The 17,105-nt window shown below is 38.8% G+C and overlaps 1 protein-coding gene across 1 annotated transcript; it reads left to right on the top strand.

Moving 5' to 3' along the window:
- Positions 1 to 2,049: 2,049 nt before the first annotated feature.
- LOC136851295 (WD repeat-containing protein 70) lies at positions 2,050 to 16,660 on the top strand. The gene is made up of 4 exons (XM_067125290.1): positions 2,050 to 2,260; positions 12,841 to 13,037; positions 13,806 to 13,925; positions 14,916 to 16,660. The coding sequence occupies exons 2-4, from the start codon at positions 12,845 to 12,847 to the stop codon at positions 16,409 to 16,411; spliced, it is 1,809 nt and encodes a 602-aa protein (XP_066981391.1). The 5' UTR covers positions 2,050 to 2,260; positions 12,841 to 12,844; the 3' UTR covers positions 16,412 to 16,660.
- The last annotated feature ends 445 nt before the right edge of the window (positions 16,661 to 17,105 follow it).

A 17,105-nucleotide genomic window follows, 5' to 3' on the forward strand; every position in this document is an offset into this window, starting at 1 on the left:
TACCAAAAAGCGAAACAAAAAGGTGGAGTACATGCTAAAAGAATGAGAAAATACGGGGGATGTAAAGAAAGTAGGAGATATGGCATTAAAAGTGAGACAATAGATATATGAAACAGTCGTGGTACCAACATTATTTGCTAACAGAAACATGGAGAACATCACTGAAAACGACTTGAGTATAATGCAATATATGATCCTCCAAGGATTGTGTGAACAACCAAAGGGCACGCCGCACTGGGAATTTATAGCTGAATCTGGCATGTGGTTCGTAGCCTACAGAATAGTATAAAAACGTAATGCTGCTCCATAACATAATAAACTCGTACGAGAAATGATTAACAAAAGAGATAGTAGAGGATCAAAGTAAGAGTCACCTATGGACAGTGCTGGACAAAGAGTATAGTTACCAAATTTACTTAAAACAACAATAGAGACTGAAGAAGTGAAAAAAAATACCACAAGAAAAGCATTGAAAGGGGGAATAAAGAGTACAGTTAATAAACATACTGAAAATACCTTAAAAGGGAAGAAAGAAATGAAAAAGCTGAGGTTCATAGAAAGTTTCAGTAAAAATTGGTACATAGGGAAACCTGAAGCAAAGGATGTTGTACGATAATTAAGGTCAGGCTGAATATGTTGGACTTGAGGGCTAATTTCCGGGGAAAAATACAAGGATGAAGGGTATGATCTCTGCCGAGTGGAAGATGACAATACCAAACATCTTTTGTCCTGTAAGACATTATAGAAAATAAAAGATCAGGGCGTAACTTTAGACTCTGAAATCCCCTAACAAACAGTGGCGTAGCTGGCATTCCATTAGTGGGGGTGCCTAGGTGGGGCCAAAGAAAATTACACAAAACTAATGTACCAATTCTGTAATTAGTAAAATATACTATTCTCGAAGGTATAGATCCATGTGAATGAAGGAAAATAATAGTATTAGTAATTAGTAAACCTGTATTTGAAATTGTAGGACTCAATTTTCAATCAAATTTCAACTCTTACTATATGCAAATGCATCAAATACTGTAAGGGTTAAAGTTTAGCTACAGAGAGAATTTCAACTAGGGGGGGCAGTGGGGGGCCAAGCGTCTGACAGAGGGGGCCCGGGCACCCCCTGGTCCCCCTATAGCGACAACACTGCTAACAAACTATGGGGGAAACATAAGACAAGCCACACCGCACCAGGAATTGAACTTACATGAAGTTTTAAGTTACCTTACCCTGCAGAATCTCAATCTTCAGTTACGGGCTGCTGAATAGCAAGAGCCCGTGCCAGCACAAGGCTGGCTGAATCTAAATCCATCCATCCAAGCCACACGAGTTAGCAATTGTTAACCTGGGAAGCGCTGGTTGTTAAATCCTACGTCAGTAACAGGAAAAGCAAACGGGGGTGGTTAAAAGATAAAGTCGAAACCAGCTAAATCTCAATAAAATTGTGAGGAAGGGAGTTCCGTGTAAATCATCAGTGAAAATGAAACATAGAATCACCTTAGCTTTTCGAGAGTAATTAGAAAAGGAAGTGACTGTAAAAGTGATAATGAAAAGGTACTACATTAAAGTGTTTACTTGGAAATAATTACGTTAAGTAGCAGAAAACGGTAATGTTATGGAAATGTCCCAGGTATAAAGCGAACACTCATATTGGTGAAGTCCTAAAGAAAGTAAAGCCAAAGGCGATTAAAAAGCTTAGAACAGAAATATATAGTAAATAACAAGGGAAGTCAGTGTCAGTTGGGAATAGGGATTAACAACGCAAAAGAAAAAGCTAGTAGCCAGCCACATGAGAGCTGATAGTCAGCTCAGTGGTCTGGTTAAACAATTTTGATATATTATGTAATAATAATAAAAGTGAGTAAAACTACACCTAACTCGAACTGTATTTGTAGAGTGAGCGCTTAAGAAACCAGGAACCAATAGTAGCAAAACAAACGCAAAAAAAATTCAAAATCATGTCACAGTTGAAATTAAGACAATATACCTTAAAATTATGTTTTAAAAGGAAAGCAAAATACGCCATATCGTTAAAAACACAAATCAAATTAGTACAGACATGAGGGCCGTCACAGACGTCGTCGCAGGTACTCGAGCCGACACAGCTCCCGGAACTGTGTCAACATGTTATAACAAGAGAAACTGTGGCGTCGTGTAATAATAAACCGCATCATCGTGTAATAATAAACCGCACTCAATGTTTACAAACATCGACAATTCTAACAACGTCACTGATTTTTCCGAGTTAAGAAGTTTGGAAAAATAAGTAAGTATACATAAGTTTACTTAATGAAATGTGAGGATTACTCTTAAGAAGGCAAGAAGCTCCCTTTTAGATTAGGCTAGCCTAGCGTTGTTGGCTAGACAACTAGCCAAGCCTAGGTCGATCTGAAGAACTCTGCTAATTAAAGGAGACACCTTTCGTTTTTGTTACTGGTCGCCATAAAGCCTACTCGAAGCGAATGCAGAATAGGGGGTCAGGGCTACTGTAGACGGGGCGAGTGCAGAACGACGGAACAGGTTCCACAGACGAAAACAAAGCTAACCTTTCCTAGAAGGCCAGGTCCTGACCTAACCAGACCTTACCTTCGTAACCTCACTTACGGCGCCACTCCCTGACCTGCCGTGGGCGACTTCACCCCCCCCCCCCCGTAACACTACATATCAGACACAATGGACTGCTTAAGTTCATAGGTAGTCCCGTCATTCTGCAAATTACACGGAGGCCTGGTAGGCATTTCAAAGGGAATATAGGCTAACCTAACCAGACTTGCCTCTACCTAACCTAACCTTGGACGCTATGTCTTAACCTGGCCAGAGGGCTTTGCCTCCCTTGGACCCCTGCCCCCCGCAAGTAATTTGTGAACCCCTATTCTGCGTTCTACTTGCGTACTCCCCAAGTTAACCCCAGTATAACCAAGCATAAACTCCATAAGGTAGCCATAGTTGTGTAGGCTTCAATCTGTGAATTGAAGAGAATTTAAAGTAATACTAGCCTAGCCCATAATTGGGCCTCGGGTGGGAAGTTGAGATTTTTGGTGACAGTAAGAACAACCTCAAGTGGATACACATAACTAGTAATTCTCCTGTAAAGCGCACCTGTATGCCGTGCTTAGCACCAGTCCCTTGGGGATGAATGCAGAAACATACACAAAAGATGACATTTCTCAAATTTAAATTTCTAAATTAACCTAATAAATTCCTGAAATTAACCCATACTTCATTGATTATATCCTTTTCTATATTATTCAGCAAAAATGTTTTATTATTAGTTAATACAGTAGAATCCCGGTCCTCGACTGTATCAGAACTTGACGTAATCAGATTTTGACGTGAAATTTCAAGTAAATTTTGCATTGGAGCTCTATATTATTCAGCAAAAATGTTTTATTATTAGTTAATACAGTAGAATCCCGGTCCTCGACTGTATCAGAACTTGACGTAATCAGATTTTGACGTGAAATTTCAAGTAAATTTTGCATTGGAGCTCAAACAAAAAGCCGGAATCTGACCTGATAAACCATGTGATTTTTGTAAACACAAAGTGTTTGTGTTTCAGTCAGTCGGTGCTAATTGGTGGTGTTCCCATGTGTCTTTTAAACCCCACTCAGCTGTGCTTCGAATGTTTTGATCTGTTTCCTTGGATTTTGTGGCTTTTTGCACTGTATTTTGATAAAAACATGGGTCCCAAGAAAGCCATTGTAGACAAGCAGAAAAGGAAGATGATAAGAACCAAAATTGAACTTAAAAAAGAGATTATTGAAAAGTATGAAAGAGGCATTCATGTGACCGATTTTCTCAATTTAAGCTACAGAGACCCACCATAAGTAAATTTTTAAAGCACAAAGAGGCAATAAAAAGTACTAGTGTTGCTAAGGGGATTATGAGCTTGACAAAACAGAGACCTCCCATAATAGAAGATGACATAGAAAAATTCTTGTTAATATGGATAAATGAAAAACAGATCGCTGGTGATAGGGTTTCAGGGGCAGTACCATATTTGCCTTCATAGAAGATGCACCCTCTCTCTCTCAGGAAAAGATACTGTTAATTTGAGTCTCTTTAACCAATGGGTATTAACACATACGCACACAGTGTGTGTGTGTGTGTGCATAATGTTTTAAAAATGTCTAGGACAGGTAATACATCTTTGGAAGATGAAAAACATAAATTTTGTTGTCGTCAGTCGCATGGAAACAGGAAACAGAAATGGATTAACATTCCTTGGGAGAGGAAAGAGATAAATTTTCTCTCTCTCTCTCTCTCAAGAAAAGATACTGCTAATTTGAGCCTCTTTAACCAATAGGTATTAGCATATATGCACACACTGTGTGTGTGTGTATTCATGTTTTTAAAAATGTGTAGTACAGGTAATACATCTTTGGAAGGCAAAAAATTTTGTTGTTGTCAGTTGCATGACTATAAAGGGTGTGACCAGCAGGTAAACAGAAATGGATTAACATTCCTCAAGAGATTAAAGAGATGAATTTTGTTTTGAAGATATGTCAATGCAGCATTAGTAAATATCTTCTGAAACAAAATAAAAGTACTTTCTTTGCTGAAGAATCTCTGAACTAACAATTTTGCACTCAAAGTAATGAGAAGGAATTTGTTCTGTTCTTCATGTAATCAGTAAAATACATACACTGTTAAAAAGTATGTACTGTATTTAAAACACATGCACTTACGTCATTGTCAGCTTCACATGAGCAAGACGTTCTTTCTCAGGCGGAAAACTACAGCTAAAACTTGATTGGCTAGCTGGTTGCCATGGAGAGCTGTTAGACAATGACAGCCCTCTACTTCTGTTTTATTTGTAGACATTTCGATCACAAATTGTTTGTACGGCACTTAAGTTTGAACGTTGCCTTGATCACCTTTATTTGACTGTTGCTTGCAAAAATTACTCATTAATTTGATTTATACAATTATTTCTTCATGAAAACAAGAATTTAACAATAATTTTAACTAAATATAGTGGTATGAAAAATCCCACACGGTCTGCCGTAGTGATGTGTCATCACCTGAATCCTGCTCCTGGACAGTCTTCAAATGTATGACTACAATCTGATGACAACATTAGTAACAATGAAGAACAACTCTCTCTAAGGTCGATATGATGAAATGTATTTTATAGTCTTACTTGTAGTTAAAATTTGCAAGTTTAATTACAGTTATTTTGATCATGTATATTTTTGCATTTTATGGAATGTTTTTGTTGAAAAAATGTGTTAGTGAACATATGGTCTTAATCGCCCCAGTATTTTATTATTGATGATCTTAATTATCTCACATGCATTTAACCCTTAATGGACAGGAATCCTCAAATGAGTATCTATAACAGGTTTTGGGTGATGGATGGGAATCCTCACTAGTATTAATATTATGCGCCATACGATTTGGCTGTATCGAGTGGGAAAGAGTTTCCATTAATTCAAAGGCCCATAAATGACTGGTGGAAACTTTAGACTCGCTCAGCTCAGTCAGTGGGCATCTCAGGGAGATCAGTATTGTTCTTGACTTGATGGGAGGGGGATGTCTTGCTCCTTTCTCTCCCAGTGATGTCTTTTTATTTATTTGCTCATAAATATACCCAGGGATTGCTGTTGGTTTTAGTTCTTATGTTTTATGATATGATGTCAGTTATAATTGTAATTTTGCAAAGAAAAGTGCAAAGAAATAATAGAAAAAACATGTATACCTCCAAAAAAGTTACTGCCTCTCCCGATCTCAGTAAATTTATGTAAATATTTTACAACAAATATACTCAGAATTTGTTGCTGATTTTAGTTCTTACCTGTTACGATATTATGTGAGCTGTAATTATGATTTCAGAAAATAAAATAAATTATTATAAAAAACATGTATAACTTGGTCAAATTTACGAGTGTTTTGTAAAAGAGGACCCACACCGGGTTGTAATTAAAGGCAGTCCCCAGTTATTGGCGATCCAGTTTTACGGGGCTTGTGTAGTGACGAAAATCGACGATTTCCGCTTAGCGGTGCCGATAATTAGGTATTGGCGCCGATACATACCTAACAGAGGTGCCAATCTCTGATTATCGGCGCCAAAACTCACCAATTTTCAGTTATTGGCGATTCTCGCTTATCGTCATGCTGTCGGAATGGAACCCCTGCGGATAACCAGGGACTGCATGTAGTCACTTTCAACGTCCCGTGGGTGGTATGGAAAATTTTTTAGAATTTTTTTTTCTTACACCATGTGCATTTGCATATCTTAACGCTTTCCATTGATATGTTTTTTCTTAAACTGGCCAACCTTAAAGTTGCCCAGTCTGGGGGTGTGCATGATATATAATTAGCCCATGCCTTAAGGGTTAACATATATCAATATAAATAATAATAAACTATAAAGAATAAGTAGCGATAATGAAACAACATCTTTTATTATGCTCCTGACCCCACAGTTCTGAAATCCAAAAAATTCCAAAAACTGAAACACGCCTGGCCTCGAGGATTTCGGATAAAGGATGTGTACCTTATTGTGAGAGTAATATACATACAGTATTCCAGTAGATTCTGTATGAAATTTACCATAAATACTACTTTACATAAACGTTTATGTGTTACCCCAACAATCCACCAGCTTGGCACTAAGGTTTGTTTACATCCACTCATGGCAAATGGCTGAAAGGCAAACTGCCGACGTACCATAAACTATTTTTGATAAGTTTGTGATAAACATAATTCAGCTTGTTTTTAATATTTTATTAATTTACTGTAATAATTAGGCATGGTTTTCAATGTTTTATTATTAGCAATAATTTTTGTGCCTACCCAGTACAGTACAGCACCTAGCCTAGCCTACGGGGTTTGGTCTCCCATTGGCAATATGGCCACATGGACCTAAGGCAGTTTTTTTTATACAGTATACATTTAAAAATAGAAAAAGTTCGTCCAAAACTGTATGTTATTTAACTCTGAACTTATTTAATTGTAATTTCTGTGTAATATTTTATATAAAAAGGCAATGTTAGGGTAATAACTGGTGGTCAAGAACAGATTAATCCGTTTTCAGTAATCTCTTATGGAAAAAATTGATTCAGATCTTGACTGAATCACATCTCGATGCATCTTCTGGAACAGATTAGAGTCAAGGTCCAGAGTTCCACTGTATATGCATCTGGGCCTCTTCTGTTTGGTTTCTAGTCATACCCAAATAGCCTGACATGAAGAAGATCCATAATCAGATATAGGATAGGTGCCTTTACAGACTGGTGGGAGCAAGTTAGGCAGATGAAAAAAAACTGCAGAAAAACCCACAAAACGTGAGTGTTTTATTAAAGCTTGGTTGAAACAATAGTAGTAATGCTGCTATTACTGATTTATGGGCTTGGCCAGCTGTTTTGCATTCACTGCCTCTGTGGAAAAATGTAGAGTATATCATTTTCCTGTACTCTAATATTTGTTTTGAATGTTTCTGACATAATTTTCATTACCAGATGAGAACTTTTGGAGATAATAGACCCCACCCTTATGTCTTACAATTTTGGGGACTACAGTGGGAAAGCATGGTTTTTGATTGGGGGAAAACAAAATGAGTGAAATACAAGAACCCTAATTCAATTGATAGCTCTCGTTATGCACTAGGTTAAGGAACAGTTACTTTAGGAATGGAATGGAATATAGAATTTAAGCCAAAGGCCAAGTGCTGGGACCTATGAGGTCATTCAGCACTGAAATGGAAATTGGGAGTAGAAAGGTTTGAAATATGTAACGGGAGGAAAACCTTGCAGTTGCACTGTGAAACAAATGTTAAGAGAGGTTGGATAGCAAGATGGAAGAGAGAATATGAATGGAGGTACAGTAAAAGGAATGAAAGGGGTTGCCGCTAGGGACCGAAGGAACGCTGCAGCGAACCTTAAGTAATGCCTACAGTGCGATGTTAGGTTAAGTGTGGTTGGTTAGGTCATTTACTAATGAAACGAACATCAGAAACCTGGAAATCAAACATCAGAACATTGGGAAATAAAATTATCAAGTCCAAGATGACATAATGGTTTACAGTTAAATTGCCCTAAATGTAAAAAGGCTGGTCAAGAGCCAGAAACCATAAAATAATGCATGTTTATGAAATCATATGGATGGGCATACAGAAATGTAAATTTTGGAGTATTGGACATCATTCTGCAATCTTGACAATAGCAGAAGAATACAGATTGCCAGGACTAAGCTTTCATTCAGACACATAGTTCAGCATTGGCTATGACCTTCTCAAAACAACTTTAACCTAACTTTTCCTAGGTTGTTGTGGCCTGACCTAACTAGGCCTTACCTTCCTAACCTGACTTTGGGCACCATGCTTTGACCTGGTCAGGGGCATTGCCACCCTGGACATCCCGAAGTAACACTGAGCATTGAACTCATGGACAGGCCTATGCTACCCATTTGTGGTAGTAGGTCCAAATCCATACATTTTGTCATATTAATTTATCTAAAACAAAAAATGAACTGCTTACCCATTCAATATCGTTGAGGTTAAAATTGTCAGGTTTCATCCTCTTTTTGTATAGCCTTCTCCATGTTTGAGGTTAATTGTGGAAGTGCTAGAACCGAGTCATCTTTTATGTGGCAGGGAAAATAACATGCACTTGGGAGGTAGTGTTTGATGGCTCAGAAGCAGGTGAATATGTTTCATTATTTCCAGAAACGACAGAAATTTACACAGAACACTTTTCATGTAACGTTTCTGGAAAAGACAGATTTCACAGGTAATTAGGTGTTGCTACCTATAAGTTTCTACAACATCGAATTTATCATGTGTTGTAATAGTAAATAATACATTCATGTCACATCTATCCACTATGAAGGCTGTAATTGGAAAGAATGGCTACATCTGGATCAGAGTGCAGGTATGTGGGGGCATATGAATTTTACAGTTCTGATTGATTGAATTTTAAAAAACCAGAAGGCCTAGGGTGTGACCTAGGTGAACTTGGCACATGAATTGCTGGTATTAAATTTCCAGCAACTAGTAAATAGGGTGGTGGGGTGACACAGTATGGCCTGGGGCATGACCCAGTTTGACTTTTGCAGGCAAATGGTCCATTTTGAAAAACCTGTGACGTCCACCTTTGGCAACTGGTAACCCATCAAATGTACATGAAAAGAACTAGGAACAGAGTACAGTATAATCCATGGCTACCATTGAAAGCAATGAAAAACAGGAAAATTGCAGGTCAAGCAAAAATAAAAATAAAAAAATATATCTCCATCCATGGATAACTGACCTGGTAATCTTTTTGTTTTTGGAGGTTTTAAGACATGCTGAACAACTTTTTTCTAGACCATTTGTTGATTGCAGGATTGCATCATTAGATATAGCAGCTACATGTTGTTCTACATACTATCCTTCCTGTTCCAAATATTTTGGATAGAAGAAAATTATGTAAATTTTAAGGGAAAATTTCATGTGTCATTGTCATAAGAAAAATCAGGATAACAACATTCAGCCTGAATATCATACTGTATGTGAAATGATAATTTCTTGCTAGCATCATAATAGTTGGGTAAGATTTTAGCCAGTTAATATTCCATAACTTCTCATTTGTTCCTACACAAATACAGACCTTAGATTCTTTTCATAAGTATTTAGCTTGCAAACACAAGCTGGAACAGCTGTTTAAACTTACTGATAAGGCAATTAACAATCGACAGGTAGTGGGAAGTCCCATCCACGTGTTGATCTACACTCCACCGTGCTTTCAGTTGCTGTTGTATGCAGATGTTTTCTTTCAACTCTGTTTGGACTCACAGTTTTGCTTACTATTAAAACTGTCACTTTATTTGATTATTCTTTTTTCTCTTTGTTGTTGTTTGTTGTGGTTTGTCTGGCTTTGAGATGGAACAAACCCATGATTTGTATAAACTTTCCTCCTCAGCACCAAGGAAGCCTTTGGCTGTATGATGCTGTCATGGTAAGGAGATTCCTTTTATCCTTTGAAATACAGTAGACCCACATACACTGCACATTTTGCTGAAAGCAGTACTGCAACTGTGACAGCCTGTGTTCTGAGTAATAGGAGTGGCTGTCAGTGACACTTAAGGAAGTTTTTGGCACCTAACTTCTGCCCATTAAGCTGCCAGCCATTGTTTCGACTCCTAAGGGGGGCATTTCCTACTTGCCGACTCCCACTGACTGTTCAGTGGAAGGCCTGTAAGGGGGAAAGGATGACCACTCTGGAATCTCTTTGGAGGCCTCCTTCCACTCTGAGGGAAAATATACCGCTGGCTTACACTCATGGGTTAGGAGAAAGGTTCCCTCACTAACCCAACTTGTGCTGTAGGTACAGAGGAAGCTGAGATACTTGAGAAGTTATGGGCATCCTGTAACTGCTTCAGTGGTACCTGTGACAACTTCAACAGCCATTTTCTCAACTGGCTCTTGCAGTGCCCCCACATACACCATCACCCCATATGTGCCTTCAATGATGTGTCCTGAGAGGCTGAGGGCAGTATTCCTGTGTCCTCTGTCGTCTGCCTTGACCTTGGCTGCCCCTAAGAAGAATAAGTCAGTGAAGCACAAGAGGAAGTTTTCATTATCATCATTATCATCATCATCATCATCATCATCATCTGCATCCTTCACTTCAACTTCTACCATTAGTAAGTTTTAGAGGAAGAAGGATGCTGTATCTCCCAGTTGTAAGTCTTTTAAGTCTCCCAGCAGTCGGTCAGCTCCTGGAGAGAGGATCAACAGGGCTCTCACTAGCGGTACCGTGAGTACTGCTGTATTTACCTTGTGCAAGGATGCAACTACTTACTACCCTTGGGCCCTCTGGTCCTAGGGGTACTAGTCCAGTTAGCAAGGCTGACTGGTCTGGCTAGGGTTCATGGACTGTTGATCCACGACCCTCTGCCAACAAAGCCCAGCGAGAGAAGGTGAGGCAGGAGCAAGTAGGTGTTCTCTCACCTCCCTCCCATTCTGCAATAAGAGCATCCAGGGATCCTGTGAAAGTGATATGACTCAGTCCGGCAGTCCCTGGTTATCAGCAGTCTGGTTTTATGGTGCTTGTCTAGCAACGAAAATCAAGAGATTTTTGGCGCCGATACCCAGTTATTAGTGCTAATACTTGGTTATTGGCGCTGATAAACCAAAAATCGCCAATTTTCAGTTATCGGTGATTTTCAATTATCGTCACGTCAGAATGGAACCCCCGCCAATAACGGGGGACTGCCTGTAGGAGGTCCGTCTCTTTGCCTTCCTCTCCTGTAGAGGTTTTGACCTCTTGGAAGGCTGTGGTAAGCTTGAGGGACAGCCCTACCCATGTTCACAATAGTGGGACCACTCCTCAACCCATGAGGCCATCATCACAGCAGGTTGGGGATGGCCCAGGGTCCAGCTCTCCTGAGAATGTTTGGGTCTTCTCCACGTTTACCAGGGGTGCAAAAGATCATTCACCTGGCCCTTCCACCTCTTTGGGCTTTTCGAGAGGAGGGGGTCAGACAGGTTCATGGTCTGGGACAGGGTTCATTTGCACTCCTGTTCCAGTCCTACCACGAAGGCTTACAAGCCTAGGTCAATCCTAGGACAGACAGGTTGTACACCTAAGTGGTGGAATGGTCTCCAGGGGGCTCTGAGGAGTTTCCCTCCCATGTAGAGGGAGTGGCTCAAGAGATACAGGATCTGGAGGGACCCAAGGGTCTGTTACCCCAGGACTCAGATATTCCCAAGTTACTGAGGCACTTTCAGGTCATCAGACTAATTCATCAACATAATGACCTCAAGGCAGGGACAGTGGCTTCTCCTACAGACAGTTTTCAGACTCAAGCCAAATAGGGTCTGCAAAAAAATCCCAGGCCCTCAATTAGCCTGCCATGGTCAAAGCTTGCCAGCAGGGTTTTTGGACCTGGTACATTCCTTTGTCTCTGGGCAAGAAAATTCACTTCAGTCCAGCCAGCCTGGTTAGTTAGTTATAAATGATTTGTTTAACCATTTATAAGTAATTAACCAGGCTGGCTGGACTGAAGTGAATTTTCTTGCTCAGTAAGTCACTTCCTCTGCCTCTAAGTCATCAGAGGAAATATTACCATCCTGAGGTGGGTGCCATGCTGATAAAAAAATTAAGTAATAATTATACCTAAGGTATACACTATCAAGAGTGAGCTCAGTAGTTTTTAGAATGGTTCACTGTAACATAATTAGCTGCTTGGGATATTAGGCAAGAAATCAGCAGCATAGGTTTTCAAGGATACATAAAGGAAGCTGATGTGGGTCATGTATTGTCAGGTAGCTGTAAATCATTGGGTTATTATGAACTGTCAGATACACATGGTATAGCCACTGAACTATAGGCACCTGTTATTAATCATCCTATTGACAGCTGAAATCTGACCACACTTTTGTTATGTCAAGCTTCACCTTATGTCATTTAGTATAAGCATATTATGTCAGTATTGTATAATTTCTGTCATACTGTTTTGCTTAATAAAAGTGTACTACTAAAATTTCTTGCTTCTCTGGACTGATACCCTGTCTGATGTAATATTTTAAAGCCAAAAATGCTGTTATACAAACAATGAAGTACCGTAGGTCAATTTTTTTTTCTTTTTGTAGATTTTACATGCTGTCTGGTCTCAATAACTTGGAATTTTAGCAAGAATATCCAGCCTAGATTTCAGATTTATTCCCATTGTTAATAGACATAACAGTTTCTATTGAAGAGGTAATGGTTTAGATGTGCTTTGTTTAGAAAACATTGTGATGATCATATTTTGATTTAACTTAGGCTGTATCTTTGATAGGATGCATTGTTGGCACATTTATTTCTGTTGCATAAATTCTTTTCTGCAGTGGTACCATACAGTTATTTTTTATACCATTAGGAGAATGCATCGAGGGAAAATAACCTTCGGGAAAATTGGCTTCAGTTTTGGAAAGTCATCTACTTCCACCAGTCACAGTGAGGACTTGAATTCAAATGAAAAGGAACAGAAGGCTGAAGAAGGGGATTCTGCTGGATTTGGATCATTTGGAAAAATTCAGGCTGAACCAAAGAAGAATGATAGCTCTGAAAATAAAGGTAAGTTAAATTCTAGTAGTCAGGTAATCCTTATTACCGAAGTCAAACTTTTCCCTCATTAATTCCAACGTTCCCATAATTTTTCTATTGCTATTCTTGGCAGTGCTATTTTGTGGCCAACAGTATCATTATAATTGTTTTGTTATACCATACATGAGCCACCAATTTGACCATGCTGTAAAGGTAACCTGCAACACCCAGATGTGCAGCAGTGCTTTGGACAAGTCAGTAATACTGGCTTATTAAGCTATCAGAACCTACTACATACTATTTATTGTACATTACCTTCTCAGCCAGAAGAAAAGGCTGTAACATAGGGTACAGTATATAAATTTATTCCTAATCAGTATTAATGAAAACTGTAGCAGTATAGTTGAAAAAATACTGATTTGACTATTTGGGATTTATACATCACACAGATTAAAATATGCTGCATACCTGAATTTAGTATGTAAGTTGAATTTAACCATGAGTCACAACTCCTCATTTAGCAACTCATGTCAAATTGTCAGAGGCGGCAGAAGGATGTAGGTCATAAACACACCAAGAGTGGTCATAATTGTTTGTTGTTTTTTTAATTGTAAGCAATAAGTTACACATGATTAGGTAATCTGTATGAGTTTCTTGAACTTTGGTTGCTCAAGTATAAATAAGTCAGCCTGTTTTTCAAATCCTTGATTACTGATAATTCATAATGTTTGTCACATTTTAAATCACACTTTAATTTTCATAGAAATGGAGCTTTCAGTTTTAGCTTTTCCTTCCTAGGCGAAGTGTCGACATCTATGGGATTTGCTACTTTTGGAAAGAAATCAAGAGAGTTTGATGTAGAAAAGCTTGTTGAGGAGACAAGAAAAGCAGCTTTGGAGAGAAACAAGGTAAATTTAGGTAAGTGCAACTGTCTGTAAGTTGTTGGGAAAGTATTGTTTATCCTACAACCAAGGTGAGGTTTTGCTGATTACTACTAGTTTTTATCTGATGCACTTGTATCTTGTGAGGTGAGTCTGTTCACTGTTTGTTATGTACATATTCATTTTCATATCATCATCATAATGTTATATTTAGCACATTTTATGCACTCTTAGTATTGTAGGCCTCAGATATACAGTATAGTATATGGCTACACCTCCCTATTTTGTTCACGAATTTTCATTTTTAATGGTGATACGTTTTATCATGTATATTTATTGTAGACAGCAAGCAGCAAGCTTTCTTTGATATTTTTGCCAGGAATTCCAAAAATATGAAGGTCACAAATTTTGAATCCTGGTTTGATAGCTCATCTTGCTGAATTTTGAGAAAGAATTACAAGTCCTCAGCTTTTACTCAAGTATCACATTTTTTTAGTGGCAGTAGCATTAGTTTCTTTAATTTTATTAAGGGCAATAGGTGAATTGTGTTCGATAGTTTCTATCAGCCCTCATTTGGGCTTCATAATATGGAACACTGCTTTCTTAGAACTAATGTTAGCCCCCCCCCATTTTTTTCTTTCTCTTGAGATTTAAAGATGTATGAGAGTAGGATTTAATTTAAATTCATGTCTTCTTTCCTTTAATTTCTTTGTGTAGGTCTAGTATACTAACATGGTAGTTAATCACGAGAATACTCCAGATAATCAGGGAAGGAGTTAAAGGAACAGGTTCTCCTTCTTCTTCTTTCTTGTCTCGTTCTGCAAAATTCCATTTAACTGAATAGCAGACAGAGCAAAATTCTTGAACTTTGACCGCCTGTTTGTGTTCTATGAATGTTCGTAACTTGGAATGTTCGTGGGCAGGGTGGTGACTGTATATAAATAATCATATGACTTCATTAATTGTTTGCTGACTACTAAAAGGTAAATATTTTTTGCAGGGATTAATTAACCTTCTTACATTTCAGAAAAGATGAAAGCAGATTCTAGTTTGGAAGCAGAGAACAAGATTTCTACCTCCTTTGTAAAAGGTATAGCATCAAATGAATCCCTAGATGATGATGATGATGATGACTTTATAGGCCCACCTCTCCCACCAGGCATGAAAGATCAAAATCTTAACAAAGAGGATGACTCTACCAGTGACAGTGAGGAAGAAGCTTACCAGCTGCCTATGTCACACGAGATGACTCTTGATCATGGCACAAAATTAGTCTCAGCTTTAGCTGTAGACCCTTCAGGATCACGGTTAGTCAGTGGTGGCTTTGATTATGATGTGCGATATTGGGATTTTCAGGGTATGGACCAAGCCAAAGAGCCTTTCAGATCATTTTGTCCTGCTGAAGGTTATCCTCTTAATTGTGTAGAATACAGCTGTACTGGTGACAAAGTTTTAATTGTATCTGGTTCTCAGCAAGCAAAGGTATATGATCGTGATGGCATAGAACTTTTCGAGTGTGTTCGAGGTGACATGTATTTGCATGATATGGCAAAGACAAAAGGTCATGTTGCAGGGCTAACATCAGGTACTTGGCATCCAAAGGATAAGGAAGAATTTCTTACAGCAGGTCGCGATGGTACATGCCGTATATGGCATACAGAATCACCTCACTGTCAGAAATATGTTATCAAAGCGCGAGCAATGAATGGTCTCAAAACTATACCAACCACGTGTGCATTTAGTCGTGATGGTTTGTTAGTTGCTTGTGCTTGCGACGATGGCTCAGTACAGATGTGGGATCATCGAAAGACTTTTGTAAACGTTTCTATTAATGTTAAGAAAGCTCATGAAAAAGGGAGTGACACATCAAGCCTTCACTTTGCCTATGATAATAGAGGTTTTGCCACCAGAGGAGGTGATGATACATTAAAACTATGGGATATACGGAATGTCAAAGAAGCTGTTCAAGTTGCAGGAGGATTGTTCAACAGATTTGGAATGACAAACTGTATCTTCAGCCCAAATGATCAACTTGTTATCACAGGAACCTCACAAAATAGAGGAGAAAAGTCAGGGAAAGTCATTATGTATAATCGTAGTACTTGGGATGTCTATAAAGAACTTGAACTTGGACCAAGTCACATTGTAAGACTTATATGGCATCCTAGATTGAACCAGCTGATGGTAGGTTGTGGTGACGGCAAGATTCGCATTTTGTACGACCCCAAAATGTCACGTAATGGTGCTGTACTTGTTGCAGGAAAACATAAGAAGCGACTGAAAAAAGCTGAAGTTGTTGTATCTCAGCAAGTTATAACACCGCACGCCTTGCCAATGTTCCGAGAAGAGCGTCACAAATCCACAAGGAAACTGGAAGAGAGAGACCGCAAAGACCCTGTTAAATCACGTCAGCCAGATTTGCCAGTCGGCAAGGCAGGCTCAGGAGGGCGTGTTTCTGCAGGAGGTTCCACTCTGTCATCTTACACTGCACATACACAATACACACACCATCAATGGGTTTAAGAACAAGGGTTTAAGCATGAAGAAGGAGATCCCAGAGAAGCCCTTCTCAAGTATGCCAAGGAAGCTGAGGAAAACCCATACTGGGTCACACCAGCCTATGCCAAAAATCAGCCCAATCCCATTTTCCAAATTCAACAGCAGCAAGACCAGAGCCAGGATGAAGACACCAGTAAAACAGAAGAGCCTGATAAGAAGAAATTTAAAGTTGTATAAATGTTAAGTGAAGAGTTAATAAAATTATTCTTATGAGTATTGTAGTAATTTTCCAGAGCTCTAGTACATAGTTTTGCAAGAAATTCTAATGCCATGACACAGTCAGTTTCTTGTACACTTGCCTGTTCAATGGCTCTTTGTTTGTGTTCTCAGTACTAGAAACACTGACTGATTTTCCCTGCCAAAAAGGGAGTTGGAATTTCAACACCGATTTGGTTTATCTGTCTTTTTCATTTCTTGTGTGTTTCTGTGGAGTAATTTTACAGAATTATCCATATTTATGATGTAGGTTAATGTTTTGTCCAAATATTTTCTTGTGCATACCATTTGTCTGTTACTGAGAGAAGATATCGCCCTCCCTTTCTGGTTGCCCTAGATATACGCATGTTCATAGTACCTTGAAGATTATTAGTCCATCCGGATCAGACCCTGCACTTGACACAAGTGAACTATTTAATTACAGGTGAGGGCACATGCTGTC

The sequence above is a fragment of the Macrobrachium rosenbergii genome, chromosome 23, assembly GCF_040412425.1.
Source record: "Macrobrachium rosenbergii isolate ZJJX-2024 chromosome 23, ASM4041242v1, whole genome shotgun sequence".
NCBI classification, from domain to species: Eukaryota; Metazoa; Arthropoda; class Malacostraca; order Decapoda; family Palaemonidae; genus Macrobrachium; species Macrobrachium rosenbergii.